This window comes from Chelonia mydas, chromosome 2, assembly GCF_015237465.2.
Source record: "Chelonia mydas isolate rCheMyd1 chromosome 2, rCheMyd1.pri.v2, whole genome shotgun sequence".
Taxonomy (NCBI): domain Eukaryota; kingdom Metazoa; phylum Chordata; order Testudines; family Cheloniidae; genus Chelonia; species Chelonia mydas.
This window is the reverse complement of record NC_057850.1, coordinates 85,363,255-85,377,912: the sequence shown is the minus strand read 5'-3', so window position 1 is coordinate 85,377,912 and position 14,658 is coordinate 85,363,255. Positions and strand designations below refer to the sequence as shown.

The window sequence follows — 14,658 nt, the reverse complement described above, 5'->3', positions numbered from 1 at the left end:
GCCTCCTGTTCGTTCTTCTGACTGGCAGCTAATTTCTGTTGCTCTGCTCATCCCTTTATTCTCCTATACCTGAGAGCTCAATTCTCTGCTCCGCTCCTTCTCAGCCCCATCAGCCACTCTTCTCTCTGAATGGCCCACTAAATATTGCTATGCCTGATGGGCAAGACAGCCCAAGACAGCCTGCCCTAGTCTCCCCTATTGTCCTTGCCCAGCAGGCAGGAAAGCCAATATCTTACTCACCCAGATCACACTTCTATTAGTCCTGGGCTTCTAGACAGAGGCGGATTAGGGGTTTCTGGGGCCCTGGTCCAGAACAAGTGGGGGCCCCTCCCCACCCACTCCGCCAGCGCTCCTGCCAGGGAAATGGGGTCAGGGTGCATGGGTTTGCCCCATCTCCATGGCCTTGCACTCCTGCCAGGGAGTGGGGTTGGGATGCAGGGGCTTCCCCTGTTCCCCGACAGGAGCACCGGGCAGGCATAGTGGGGGAAGCCCTTGCGCCCTGACCCCACTCCCTGGCAGGAGGGCAGGCAGAGCAGGCCAGGGTGCAGGGGCACCCATTTTTCCAGGAGCCCCCCAACTGGCCAGGGCCCCATTAGCCCAGTGGCTAGTGCTCCACGGCTTTCTAGACCTCAGGATGTTTGAATGTACAGTATATTTATTTTAAAGGACTTACCTTTTCTTAAAAACACCATAGAGTAAATCAAAGTAGAGACTAACGTCTTCAAAATCCAAAACTGAAAAAGTCAGACTAATCTACATAAAGCCCTTATTGCCCTAGGTGTATGTATGCCACTCTCAATGACAATATTGAAAGTAAAAACAAATGAAACCTCTCAGGGGCCTTGTATGCCATCCTCAATCCACGTCCTATACGGTCACCATAAAAAGAGTACAGTCATATCATACATTTTATGGCCCTAAACTTCTCGTTTTCAACTTTTCGTTTTTAAATAAGTACTTGCTCATTCATTGTAGGGTTTTTTGTTTGTTATTTTAAAAAGACATCAGGGGATGACTTGCTTGTTAACCACTAGCAGGCACCTCCCTAACCAACAGTTTTAAAAGTGCAAGCAACCTTGTGTTGGGCCTTCTGGGACAGTGCTGAAAAGAATGCATGCCACAAAGAGGATATTCTTGAGATACATAAAAGAGGGCATCAACAGGAGAACTCCTTACAGCAGAGGTAGTCAATAGGAGGACTGCAGGCCAAATCCGGACCACCAGATACTTTTGATTGGACCCTGAAATCTATTTACATATTGTTATTGTTATGTTTGTATTATTAATTAATTATTATTATTATTATTTTCTCTGGAGTCTGGACCTTGACGAAGAAATTTGAACCTTGACAAAAAATAAATAAATTGACTATCCCTGCCTTACAGTTATCCTTAGAAGACACCATTAAATCCATCTTCTGTAATGAAGGGCTGGCTTGTGTTTTAGTAACCACTGCTGAAGGAGAAGTCAAAGGGAAAATGCAGTTCAAATGGGGCAGCGGAAAGCCCTTTCGTTTTTTTTCAGTAGATTTCAGAAAAGGGTAGGTAGGTAAAAGGGAAAAAGAACAAGAGTAATTCTCAAATGTTAGAGGGTATCTACTGAATATTTTAATTCCTACATATGTCTGAGTCAGGCCTGGTCTACACTGGGGCGGGGGGGGGGGGGGGGGGAAGAGAGGGAATCAATCTAAGTTATACAACTTCAGCTACGTACTTAGATCTACTCACCGTGGTGTCTTCACTGCAGTGAGTCAATGGCTAACGCTCCCCCGTCAACTCCGCCTGTGCCTCGCACTCTGGTGGAATACTGGAGTCAATGGGCGAGCGCTCGGGGTTTGATTTATCACGTCTAGACTAGACATGATAAAATCTACCCCCGCTGGATCGATCGCTGCCAGCCGATCCAGCGGGTAGTACAGACATACCCTCAGTCTGTCCTCCTTCTGTTTCCCCATATGTAAGTACAAAATGTCTAGGATTAGTTAAGAACTCTGTGAGAAATCCTGGCCCCACTGAAGCAAATACCCAAACTCCCATTGCCTTTAATGGAGCCAGGATTTCACATCATATCTTAAACTATAAAACAAGAGGGATTATATAATTTATCATCATGTAGCACTTCAAACTTCCTAAAACTGTAGTAAAAATCTTTTAGATACTGCATTTTAGTGCTTAATTTGATGGTAACAGCAAGATAATCATAATTTAAATTATACCAGTATGTACACAAACACTCTGCAAGTCCAAAGTGAAAGAAATAACCTTGTACAAATATTTTCTCTCTATTTTGCTAGCACTCTATAAACAGACTGTAGAGTTGCTGGTGAGTGCTGTGCTTCTGGCCTTTTAAAATTTATTTTATTTTTAATGTGTCAGAGCACTTAGCAGGAAATGGGTAATTTGAAATCTGTATCTGGAATGAAGCATTGCATCCAGATACAGAAAGGGGCCTATCAACCTTTGTAATATTCTATACTTTTAACTTTGCCACCAAATTGTGCGGTCAGCTCTGAACTGCACTTCATTAAAATTGGAAGCAGCCACGCATCTGAGAGTAGCATGCTACCCTTAGCTCACGTACAGAACTCCCACTGACATCAGTGGGAGTCCTAATGCAGATGGACGACAATATGTATCTTGAGGAGATCGTATCAACTTCTGCATTTAAATCATCATCAGCCAGCATTCTGCCTTTCTCCAGTATTGGATATCTTTTTTCCCATATGATAAACCCTGAAAAACAGCCTGGGTTTGATCTTAAGACAATGGTTTACAGCAAAACTTGAAGATGTATTCATACAATCATCTGAAATCGGTGACTGTGGGTTTATTTTGTGATCACAAACAAATACCAACCACCGTAAAGTAATTTATAAGGATCAGCTCACTTAGATGTTTAGCTGGACGACTTAAACAAGTAAAACCACCACCAAAGAAATTCCAAAAAACCCAAAATGCTTTCAGCTATATCAAGGGAAATGCAAAAGCTTGCCTTAAGGGAAAACGTGAACCAGGCACAGTTTCTAGAAGATCTGAGTCTCTCAACCAGGGTATGGATTACAATGATCTATAAAGTATAGAAATATATGTATTAGAAATGGAAATTACTTATTCAGTCAAAGCCAATCAGATTCTAAGGACAGAAGGAACCATTGCGATTATCTAGTCTGACCTCCTGTATAGCACAGGCCATAGAACTTCCCCCAAAATAATTCCTAGAACATCTTTTAGAAAACCATCCAATCTTGATTTTAAAAATTGTCAGTGAAGAAGAATCCACCACAATCCTTGGTAAATGGTTAATTACTAATCATTAAAAATTCACACCTTTTGTGCAGTCTTAATTTGTCTAGCTTCAACTTCCAGATCCACCGGATCATGTTTTACCTTTCTCTGCTGGACTGAAGTGCTCATTATTAAATATCTGTTCCCCATATAGATACTTACAGACTGTAATCAAGTCACCCATTAATATTCTCTTTGTTAAGCTATTTAGATTGAGCTCCTTTAGTCTCTCACTGTAAGGCATGTTTTCTTATCCATTAATCATTCTCGTGGCTCTTCTCTGAACCCTCTCCAATTTATAAATACCTTTCTTGAATTGTGGATATCAGAACTGGTAATTCCAGTAATGATCGCATCAGTGCCAAATATAGGATAAAATATCCTCTACTCCAGTCAAGATTCCCCTGTTTATGCATCCCAGGTTAACATCTTTTGGCCACAGCATCACACTGGGAACTCATGGTCAGATGATTATCCAGCACAACCAGATCTTTTTCAGAGTCACTGCTTCCCAGAATAAAATCCCCCATCCCCTACATTCTTTGTCCGTAACATTTAGCCATATTAAAACGTATACTGTTTGCTTGTACCCAGTTTACCAAACGATCTGGATTGCTCTGAGTCAGTGACTTGTCCTCTTCATTATTTACCACAGGCTGATCCACAAGAACAGATCCACGACAAATCACAGGGCAGAATTCCATTATTCTCTTGGGGTGCATAAGTATGCTGAAACTCTCTCAGACATTTTCCTATTTTTATTTCAAGAGCAGAATTTTACCCTAAAATCAGCATGACTGCAAACGGTTATTATAAATAAGGAATCTATGTAAGTATAGTTACAGCCCAAAGTTTCAAAAAGGTCTTTAAAGTCAAATCCATTCTCTCCATTTTTTTAATAAAGCCAAAGAATTATATAAATTAGTAAATTAGGGACATTTTCCAAAGCATCTAAGGACTTTAGAAGCACAAGTCCCGTAGGAAGTCTCCCTCTTAATAAATATGGTACAAACTGCTGATATAGAATACATATGGTTATTATTTTTCATATATGAGTACATTAAGAGATAAAGCAATTGGTAGGAGAAATTACACTGAAATAGATGGCTAGGGTGATGAAACAAGTAATTAGATATTACTTAGTTGAAAGCAAAAATACATATGTCATGCTATTGCCTTACACAAGAATGTCATAAAGGACAGTTATAATAAGAATAGCTGCATACAGCAGAAAAAAAATCTCTTCATGTAGCTACAGCTTGTGGTGCTGCATATTAGGACACCCAAGTTCAGAAACAGAGTCCAAACATGTGCAGAAAATAAGGCTCTTAAGGAGGACGTTGTTTTCATGGCTTTCTACACATTAATGATTAACATTATCACACGACACATGCAAAAAACATCCAACTGCTACTATGTAAAGCTGTCACAAAATGAAGTTTTGACTAATCCGCAAGACTATTTTATATACTATGAAAAAGACAAGGTCTGTACAAAATTAAGAAAACAAAAATATGTAAAAAGTATAATAAAAAACATTTCAAGGCATAAAGAAAAGGAGTACTTGTGGCACCTTAGATACTAACCAATTTCTTTGAGCATAAGCTTTCGTGAGCTACAGCTCACTTCATCGGATGCATACTGTGGAAAGTGTAGAAGATCTTTTTATACACACAAAGCATGAAAAAATACCTCCCCCCACCCCACTCTCCTGCTGGTGGAGTGGCTAAGTCATTATGCAAGGTAACCTATTTCCCCTTGTTTTTTCCTACCCCCCCCCCAGATGTTCCTGTTAAACCCTGGATTTGTGCTGGAAATGGCCCACCTTGATTATCATACACATTGTAAGGAGTGGTCACTTTAGATAAGCTATTACCAACAGGAGAGTGGATTTGTGTGTGTGTTGGGGGCGGAGACGGGGACGGGGGGGTGAAAACCTGGATTTGTGCTGGAAATGGCCCAACCTGATTATCATACACATTGTAAGGAGAGTGATCACTTTAGATAAGCTATTACCAGCAGGAGAGTGGGGTGGGAGGAGGTATTTTTTCATGCTTTGTGTGTATAAAAAGATCTTCTACACTTTCCACAGTATGCATCCGATGAAGTGAGCTGTAGCTCACGAAAGCTTATGCTCAAATAAATTGGTTAGTCGCTAAGGTGCCACAAGTACTCCTTTTCTTTTTGCGAATACAGACTAACACGGCTGTTACTCTGAAACATTTCAAGGCATGTTTCCTAGCTGTTATATAATATTTTTATATTTGAGATCTTTTATACTCTCCCCTCCCCCTCATCCTCAGTAGATCTCACCAATTCCCTCACAAAGCTCTGGAAATCTCACATTTCCCCCACCCCACCTCATAACTCTAATTCTATTGTCTGTAGAACTCCCCTTTCACATGACCATTCTTTTGTATCAGTAAACCAGGACAGGACTCTGATCCTTACCATCACTCCTTAATTGGCATCACTGCAGAGTGATAGACACTATTCCCATTCCCTGCAGCTAACAGATATTCAAATTCCATAAAGTTCTTAAATATTCTTTTGGATTTGCTCTACTATTAGCCTTAGAAATTTCAGCAAAAAATCCTTGACATAGACATGAGAAAAAAATATATATATTTCTGTCTACATTTTTTGTAGCACAGTGCAGGCAGGGATTTACCCATGCGATTCTTAGTAAACTTAATGGAACTCACATGACTAAAACCCCATACAACACTCACTATTCACCCCACAGCCATTCCAAAAAAATAAATTTAGAATTCAATTGTCAGGACCTCAACCTTTAAATAAAAAAAAAAAAAAGATTAACTTTGAGCAAATACTTAAACTTTTATTGAAGAAGGATTTATGAATCAATCAGGAGGCATAAAATGTAACCTTACAATACTTCCCTGGCATACATGTAAGATATTCTTGTCAGTTACTACTACTACATTTAAGCCACTAGCAAATAATAGAACTTTTTTGTAAGCTGATTATAGGTACTGCATTTATTACACAGGCACATTCATTCCCCATTCTCTGTGTTCTGTCGAGTCAAATGCTGAATATCACCAGAGCATACTCCAAGAAAGCTGCCTTTTTGCAAAATTAAACCAACAGTTAACATGTATAAACTCAAACCTGTGCTAGCAAACTTCTGTCAAATCAGAATTTTGTGTGGTTACAAAAACACTGTATTCTACACTTCGAGCTTGTTCAGAAAACCCAGTTTACAATCCTTTATCTTTCTTTGCTTGGAAAAAGTGGATTTAGAGATGCAGCTACACCTAGTGATCAGCAACAGATCACAGCAGGCAAAACACTACAACTGAAAACCCCAGTAATTTTGCATGGTGAAATCAGAAACGGGAGGGGGGGAAACTGAAAATAATGGGGTGGGAGAAGTAAAACAGTAGAATTACTATTATTAACATAAATTATTTTTAAAAAGGAATACCAAACTTGTCAAAGATTTTGACCTTAACGTATGCATTGGTAAGGTTATACTACCAGTGAATTGAAAAAGAAAAAAAAAAAAATCAAGGTTTAATTTTATTATAATAATACACAAATAGCTTACCATGAATAGAATTTTCAAAGCTATATCTTTTAAACTGTTTAGTGCTAATGTCACATGTTGGAAGTCTCATAGTTCTAGATGTTTGTCATTACCCAAGGCAAGATTGTTAAAACATCAAATAAGTATTTTGACAATAGCAATAGCCCCTAAATTAAAAAAACTCTCTCAAATGATTCATTAATATAAAATTACAAGTGATCTAGAGGACTAGTGTATGGGTCCTGATCCCATTGACTTCAATAGGCTTTAGATCAGGTCCATGGAGACTACCTCTCCAGGTTGCCAAATCAAATTCAAACCAGTTATCTTCAGATGCATGGTCAATGATTTATGTGAATTGAGCTGATTGTCTCAGTCTAATTTCTAGTGAGCAGGGCAGGTACATGCATCACAACTGGTTGGCACACTTATCCATTATCCCTGCTGATAATGAATACGCATGGAAAATGAACTACCTTCAATACATCCCAATAATGTAATTTGACCCCGACTAGGAAGGGGGTGTGAAGAAGTTTACTCAATTCATCCTGCACATATTCTGTGGCTAGACGGAGGATTCAATCCCTACTGCTGTCAATCTAGCAGCTTCCATGAGCATTAAAAATACTATTTTCAGAAATATTATATCCTGCTGGGTTGTTTCAAGAAACTGTAAGTTTTGTTCCCATGGATTCTGATTCTTCAGTTGTGAGACCAAAGAGACATTATAGGAATTTTTCAATGTCATAACCTCCTTGTAATATCCTGTAGGGTATACTTTCTCCCATTATACTACCATACTAATACCACCATCTTAATCAATGACTTAACAGAAAAGCTTTAATTTTTAATAAGTAACACAAAAGTTAGCCTGCTATGGTTTTATTACTAACTTATGATATGCATACAAGGTAAGAATGGCAATAACAGTTAGAAAAATACGAACACTTTCTTTTTCTAGAAATACCTCTTTCACGTGAAATATTAAAGCTTAATACCTAAATAATTATTTAATATGAAACATCACAAGCATTGTTTCAGTTTACAGGGAAGCTAAAGATGTATTTATGTTTATTTCACTCAAGATCACTTGTTTATGATTTCAATTTTTTAAAAATAATTATGCACTTGGGGCCTGATCCTCCAAATTCTTACATACATTTGCAACTTTACTCACATGAGTAGCCACATTGAAATCAATGAGATTACACATGTGACTCCTGAGTTAATGTTAACAGCAGCAGGACCCTAGAGTGCAATGGCTTTGGTTTGGTTTACTGAGGCCTGGTCTACGCTACAAACCTTTGCAGACATAGCTGTGTCGGCCAGGGTGTATGTAGTGAGATGCAATCTCTGAATGACATAGCTGAGCTAGCAGAAACCCTTAGCATAGACACGGTTATACTGGTATAACAACACTTCTGCTGGTATAGCTTATTTCCCGTATAAGGAATGGGAAGAGGGGCAAGCGGGCAAAGGACTGGAATTAGTTATACTGGCAGAAGTGCAATTTTGCCAATATAAGCTGCATCCAAAGCAGAAGTGCTGTGCAGGTATAGCATACTAGTAAAGCCTTCCAAGTGTAGGCCTGGCCTAATTTACAAAAACAAAAAATCTTAAATCAGGTTAATGTTCTATCAACATCTACGTATTTCACTGTACCAGAATTTTAATTTCAGCTATGACAGCATCTATGGATCTGAGCATATCTTCCTTCTTTTCAGTGACCAAACCAGTACTATCCGTATGAAGTTTAAAGCCCAGTGAACCAACTGTTCCCTTATAAGTGCTGATTACTGTATATTGTTGCAGATTTTATTGTGAAAAATTTGAGATTCCTATTTACATAGTCCCTGCCCAAAGAACTGAAAATACGATATAAAAGGCAATAATTTCCAATTTTTGTAAGGCACTTTATTTCAAGTTATTTTCCTCATAATCATAGTTAGTACTGGCACCATATAAGTTACCCCGACCTACTTACACATACCTTTCAGCCAGACTTTTTGTTGTTGTTGTTTTAAATTGCAGTTGGACTCATCAGATAGAGGTGAAAAAACAATTACAGGTAAAAAGTTAGTTGACATACAACTTTACAGTCAGTTTCTACAACAACAACAGAACTGTACAATCTAATAATAGGCCTCTCTAGGACAAGCTTGCATTAGAAGCTTAAAGCACCAATTTTAGAAGGATGCGTGTATTTTAGTTTTATCAGAAATGTGATGCTTTTATAAAAATGCATCGATTTTGAATTCTATTACACGTCTCTCTACCTTCAATTTCAATTAAGCATTTTTATATTTGACAGAGCTCATCGTGTCTAGACCTTTCATTTTATATAAAAGGTGACATTTAGGCTTACATCACCACTTGTAACTCTTCAGCTTGCATCATATTTTTGTTTGACCTATATAATTTTCAGAAATAGCTTGTGTTTTCTAGTCTGAGTAATCTACCAAAGAGATGAAAGAAGAAATACTATGAATTCAAATTAGGATTTCATATAACCACCTCTTAGCATTTACAAACTTTTATAATTTTAGAAATCAGTCTTCATAAACGGCTATTAAATACACAGTCAAACTAAAATGAAGAAGAAAAACCTGTTAAATTATTAAGGGAAGTAATTATTTTAAAAATTAAAGTGCTTCTCAAAAAAGACTACTGTAAGGACTAATACACCATTTACATCATGCTTTTGCCTAACAATCCTAGGTTTGTTTTCAACTGCTCCAAATAACCAGCGTTTTCTTTTTAATCAGAAATCTTCATTATTGTTTCCCGAGTTTTAGTTCTTAAGATCACTGTCATCTTGAATTGATGAACCTAGAATTTCAGATTCATCAATTAAGACCTCCACAGAAAACCCCATTTTTATTAACTGTTAAGCTAATATCAAAAGATTACTTGAAAGTGTCAAGACTTTAAACAACAAAAAGATCTGCTTTTTCCTGGTGATTAGTTCCCAGATAAGAAGATGAACACCTGAAGACGACATTAGAACAAACTTCTGTACAAATAAGTCAGTGCAAAAATAAAGATAAAAGTATAACTTGCAAGGATTACTTTTTCAGTCAATTGCTATTCTTTGCTTAAAAGATGGTTTCTTTGCTTTTTTAAATAGCATGACCACATAGTTCACTTTTGTGGCAGGAGATAGGCAACTACAAAACTCATAGACAAACTGCACTGTAATGTATCGTCAATGGGACTGATGCACCAAGCTTTTAACAAAAGCAACAGCAACCATTTTTTCCCAGGGCATACAAAGAGCAAAAATAACCCCCAGTCACTTTTTATGGTGCAGTATCACAATGGAAAAATGCATCAATTTTGTTCTTAGCAAGTGCATGGTAATTTATGCATTACCTTTACATATAAACGAAAAATAACCATACAGAGTAGGCCAAATTCTGTGCTCAGTTATATCCATTGGCCCATTAAACTTTTAAAAAATGTTTCATTCAACACTCCAAAACCCAGCCAGTTCACAGAGAGTGTTATATAATTATACAGTTGAACTATATACATAGGACATTAAAGCAACATTAAGACATTTCTGAACTGCTTGTGTTCCACATCACGCTCTTCTTCTCAGCATGTGGTAATGTAAACTAATACTATAACCAAGAGCTACAACAATAATACTGAAGCAGGATTGTACTGAAGCAAGATGAACAGCACTTAAATTTTTACCCTAATGCAAGTATTAACCCATCCTTGCATGCAACTAAATTAAAAATTCAACAAAAGGATAGTTGCCCTAGTTTAACTTTAAACAAACTGTGATAAGATCATGGAGGTAGGGAGCGCATTATGGCTTTATATTAATAAAGTGAGACTTCTTGTCAATATTTACTTGGTCTTGCCTCAGCGCATGGAGCTGGACTTGATGACCTCTTTAGGTCACTTCCAGCCCTACACTTCTATGATTTTATCAAGTCCGAACACTAGATTTCCAACATTAATGAGTTATAGCACTAATATACATGAGTTCAATTCTATAACTCACTGCTGAGGATAGCCTCATCCTAACAAGATTACTGGAAGAGATATCATCTTAATGCAATCCTCTGGAACATTTCCCCCCCACTAACGAACCCTCTGGCTTATCAGCACATGTTCAAAAGAAAGAGAGAAAAAACAGCCTGAATATACAGTGTCCCGGAAACGTACCACTGAACCAGAATACGTTTATTTTTAAAAAAATCCTTTAAGCACAAAACTTGGCTGTACTATGGGCTGCATACAAGCAACATGTAAGGTACAAAATACAAACCACCCAGCAACCTCAGAAATAAGACAAGCAGAGAGTACTACTCCCCACCAGAAAGCACATTTAGCAAGAAGTGAAGACCAGATGTCTTAGATGCACTAATTTCAAGATAAAAAAAGATCTGATGTTACTCATGCCTGCTAAATAAATGTACAAAACTGTTTCACAACCCAACTTTCCACCCAGAATTATAGGTTTCTTTAATATACATTTTAAAATATATGACGGATTTTGTTATGGATGGGGAAAGAAAAACACAGACCAATGAAGATGTTGAAGGGCAAACCTAAAATTGCAATTAAAAACAAAAAAGGACATGCATCAATAGGAATTCTTTTCTGGAGCTGCACCATGGATGTAAAAACCTGGCATGTCTAGGACAGGCACTGTTTCCCCCCTTTCCTAGGGTTTTCACTATAGGCTGAAGACTCTTCTGTGCTTTTAAAAGGGGCCGTCCCCTGCTTTTTAAACTGATCACCCGCTGTCACCGCACGCTCGCACTTAAACGCAGTGCGAATTTTTAGAGTTAATAATGAAGCTTCAGCTTTGCTGACGGGACAAACTGATGGGAGAGGAGGAGGAAGAGCGACCGGGGGGGGGGGGGGCTGGGACGCTGCTGTTGCCCCTCTGTCCGTTGTTTTCTGGAGGTAGGGGGCGGCTCTCAGCCCTGTCTGGTGGAAACCCAAAGTTCTCTTTCTCCCGCATTTTCAGCGACTGCTCGGCTGCCCACTGTAACTCCAACCCACTCCGCAAGCAAGCCCTGCCCGCCTCCCTCCCTCCGGGCCCGGCCCCAGCCCAGCCGGCTGCCAGCATTCCGCTAAGCGCCGCGTGCTGCACCCTTGCCTGGCACCTCGTAGCACTCGTGCCCGGCCAGGATGCGCCCAGGAAGAGACACGGCCCGTTTACACTCCCCTCACACCCCCTCGCCCCCTCCAAGTAACTCCGGGCGGCAGGAAACTTGGAAAGACTCCAAGGAAAAGAAGATCCCCCCCAGTAATACAATAATGTAACACCCCCCCCCCGCCGCCACCGCCTCTAGATGCGGTGCGCCAAGGGTCCCACTTGACTCCAAACAACTCAACACCTTCCCCTCGCTGGTCTAACGGGACCGGTCGGCGCTGAGCTCCCCACCTCCCTCTCCCTTGGCTCCCGGGGCTGGGCTCGCGTCCACTACCGCTCCCGGGCTCACTCCCCGCAGGCAAACCAGCTCCCCACCGCAGCCTCCCAGGCAGCGGGACACTGGGGCCGGGGCGGGGGGGGGGATGGGGGGATGGGGAGGCTTCTCTTACCTGTGAAGGGCTCCGCTCCGGCTGCCAGCAAAAGTCCAGCCAAAGTCAGCAGGCAAGTTCCAACTTTCCCCATGTCTCCCCCCGCGGCTCCGCGAGGGGCAAAGCAGCTGGGAGCTCGCAGGCGCCCCACTCCCGCCCAGCCGGCTCCCGGGGGCAGGCTGGAGCCGGGCGGGGTGCGGCGGCGGGGAGGGGCTCGCTCTGGGGCGCTGTTTTCCTGTTTCGGGAGAAGTGCGGGGGGGGGGGAGAGAGGTTGCAGCGCAGCCTCCCAGTCCCGCCGCTGCCCGCGCCTGTGAGTCCCGTCCCCGCCTCCTCCAGCCCGCCGCTCTCCGCCCTGTTGCGCAGCCCCAGCCCTTGCAGCCTCGTCGCCCGGCGCTCCGCTCCGCTCGCCTCCCTCTCTGCCTCGCGGTGCCCCCGGCAGGCGGGCTAAAGACGGCGCTGAAGTCACGCCCAGCCACCAGCACCGCCGCCGCCGCCGCCTGGCCCCCGCTAGAGGGCGAGTGCCGCCCGGGCTGCAGCTCCGGGGTGGGCGGCGAGCTCAGCGGCTGCGGGGGAGGATGGGGGGGGCGGAAAGGAAAAGGCGTGGGGGTTTCCCCCCTCCCCAAAACCGGGTTGATGGCCGTGCACCTGGGTCCCCGGCAAGAAGGCTTGAAAAGTTCTCCTCAGCTGGGGGATTGGGAAGCCCGCGGTCCAGCACGGCCCCAAACCCTCATTAACTTGCTCCTCGGCTGCCGCTCGCCAGGGCAGCCGCGGCACCGTCCAGGAAAAAGTGCGGAGAGAGGTTCGTGCCTCCTAGCGCCCCCTCGGAAGACAGATGCGGGTGATTAACACAGCGTAACGCACCACGAGTCGGGGACACACAGTAGTTAATCCGCACTCCCGTGCCGTGCTGCGCAGTTTCGTTGAAGCTCTGGCCCTTTGACAGCTGAGCCAGTCTCCACCTTCCCCACATGCACTGGGCTGGTGTGATTCCGAGGCACCAAAAGCTGGGGGGGGGGGGGGAAGCGGGAGAAGAAAAGCAACCAAAACTAGTATTGTTTTTTTTTAAAACGGAGATCCTGGCAGCAGGAAGAATTGGTTCCAGGCCACGCATTTTTATGTAAAAACAGCAAAACTGCAAATGTGTATGCCAGCCTCTAAGTACAGCAAACAGTCCTTCCAAAAAGATATTAAAACGTCTTATGTGTTTCCATGCACTAAAAATGTTAGGCTGTAAACAAATTTGCTGCTCCTAAAACTCTAGACCCCTAATCCTACAATCATTTTTGCAGCTGCTTTACTTTAGTTATTAATACCCACTTTCGAGGGTATTATTATTAATATTTAAATTACCATCAGATGCTGTACAAACACAGCACAAAAAGACCATTCCAGCCCCAAGGAGCTTAGTTTCATTAACTTTAGTGTGACTACTGATGAGAGTAAGATTAAGCATGTGCTTGCTTAAGTGTTTGCAAGATTGGGTACTATTAAAAGTGAAAGAATTTTTTAGAATTCAATTTACCTGTCACTATTCATTCTCTATTTCTTGCATATTTCTCCGCTTTGACAATGAAAGTCTGTTTATTTTGTTTATAGTCAGTTTCACTTTCCCTGATGTCTTATTTAGGTTTCAAACATTGTACAGGAGATGTTTGTTTAAATACAAATGTTTTTAAATGGATTTTTTTTTATTTTGGAAACATGTTTATTGGTCCTAGTTTTTATAAAAGCTTTATCTTTATACAAAATTTTAATGTCGTGCCAAAGTTAAATTCACACACATTCTTTAAGGTTCCACAGCTAAGCATTAAAAAGTCAAAAAATGCCACAGAGGTTTAGCCAGCAAACACATATGTATAATTTTACTCACACAAAGACTTGACTTCACTGTCCCATACATGCAAATTAGCAGGGCTGGCACTGGTTGCAGATGAAGCCTTAATACTGTCCCCTTATGTATTGCAGGTTACAATATATTTTTGTTACATGTTCATATAATATTGAATATATTATACAGTTTTGTCTACAAGTTTGTGTAGGTGTGCTACCTTGCATTTTCCCCATCTTCTTATATATAAACTAATTTCATTATCACAATTAATGGCTCAGTATATCTTTATTGACAAATTCCCTGTCCAATACTTTCCCTGGGTAGCATTTAAGATTTTAGGGGAAGAGGCAGTTAACTGAAAAACTATAACAAGGCAGCAGAATAACATTAACTGTATCAAGTTCCTGGCATGTGAGTGTTTAACTGAATTCACAGAAGTCACC

General features: G+C 41.1%; 1 protein-coding gene across 16 annotated transcripts in view; it reads right to left on the bottom strand.

Moving 5' to 3' along the window:
* Window positions 1-13,281, bottom strand: part of PTPRM (protein tyrosine phosphatase receptor type M) — a 699,958-nt gene extending 686,677 nt beyond the window's left edge. For all 16 annotated transcript variants that reach the window (XM_043539842.1, XM_043539843.1, XM_043539845.1 and 13 more), the window contains exon 1: window positions 12,406-13,281. In XM_043539842.1, the coding sequence (XP_043395777.1) occupies window positions 12,406-12,478 (73 nt within the window). In that variant the 5' untranslated portion in view covers window positions 12,479-13,281. The remainder of the gene's footprint in view (window positions 1-12,405) is intronic.
* Between the last annotated feature and the right edge of the window lie 1,377 nt (window positions 13,282-14,658).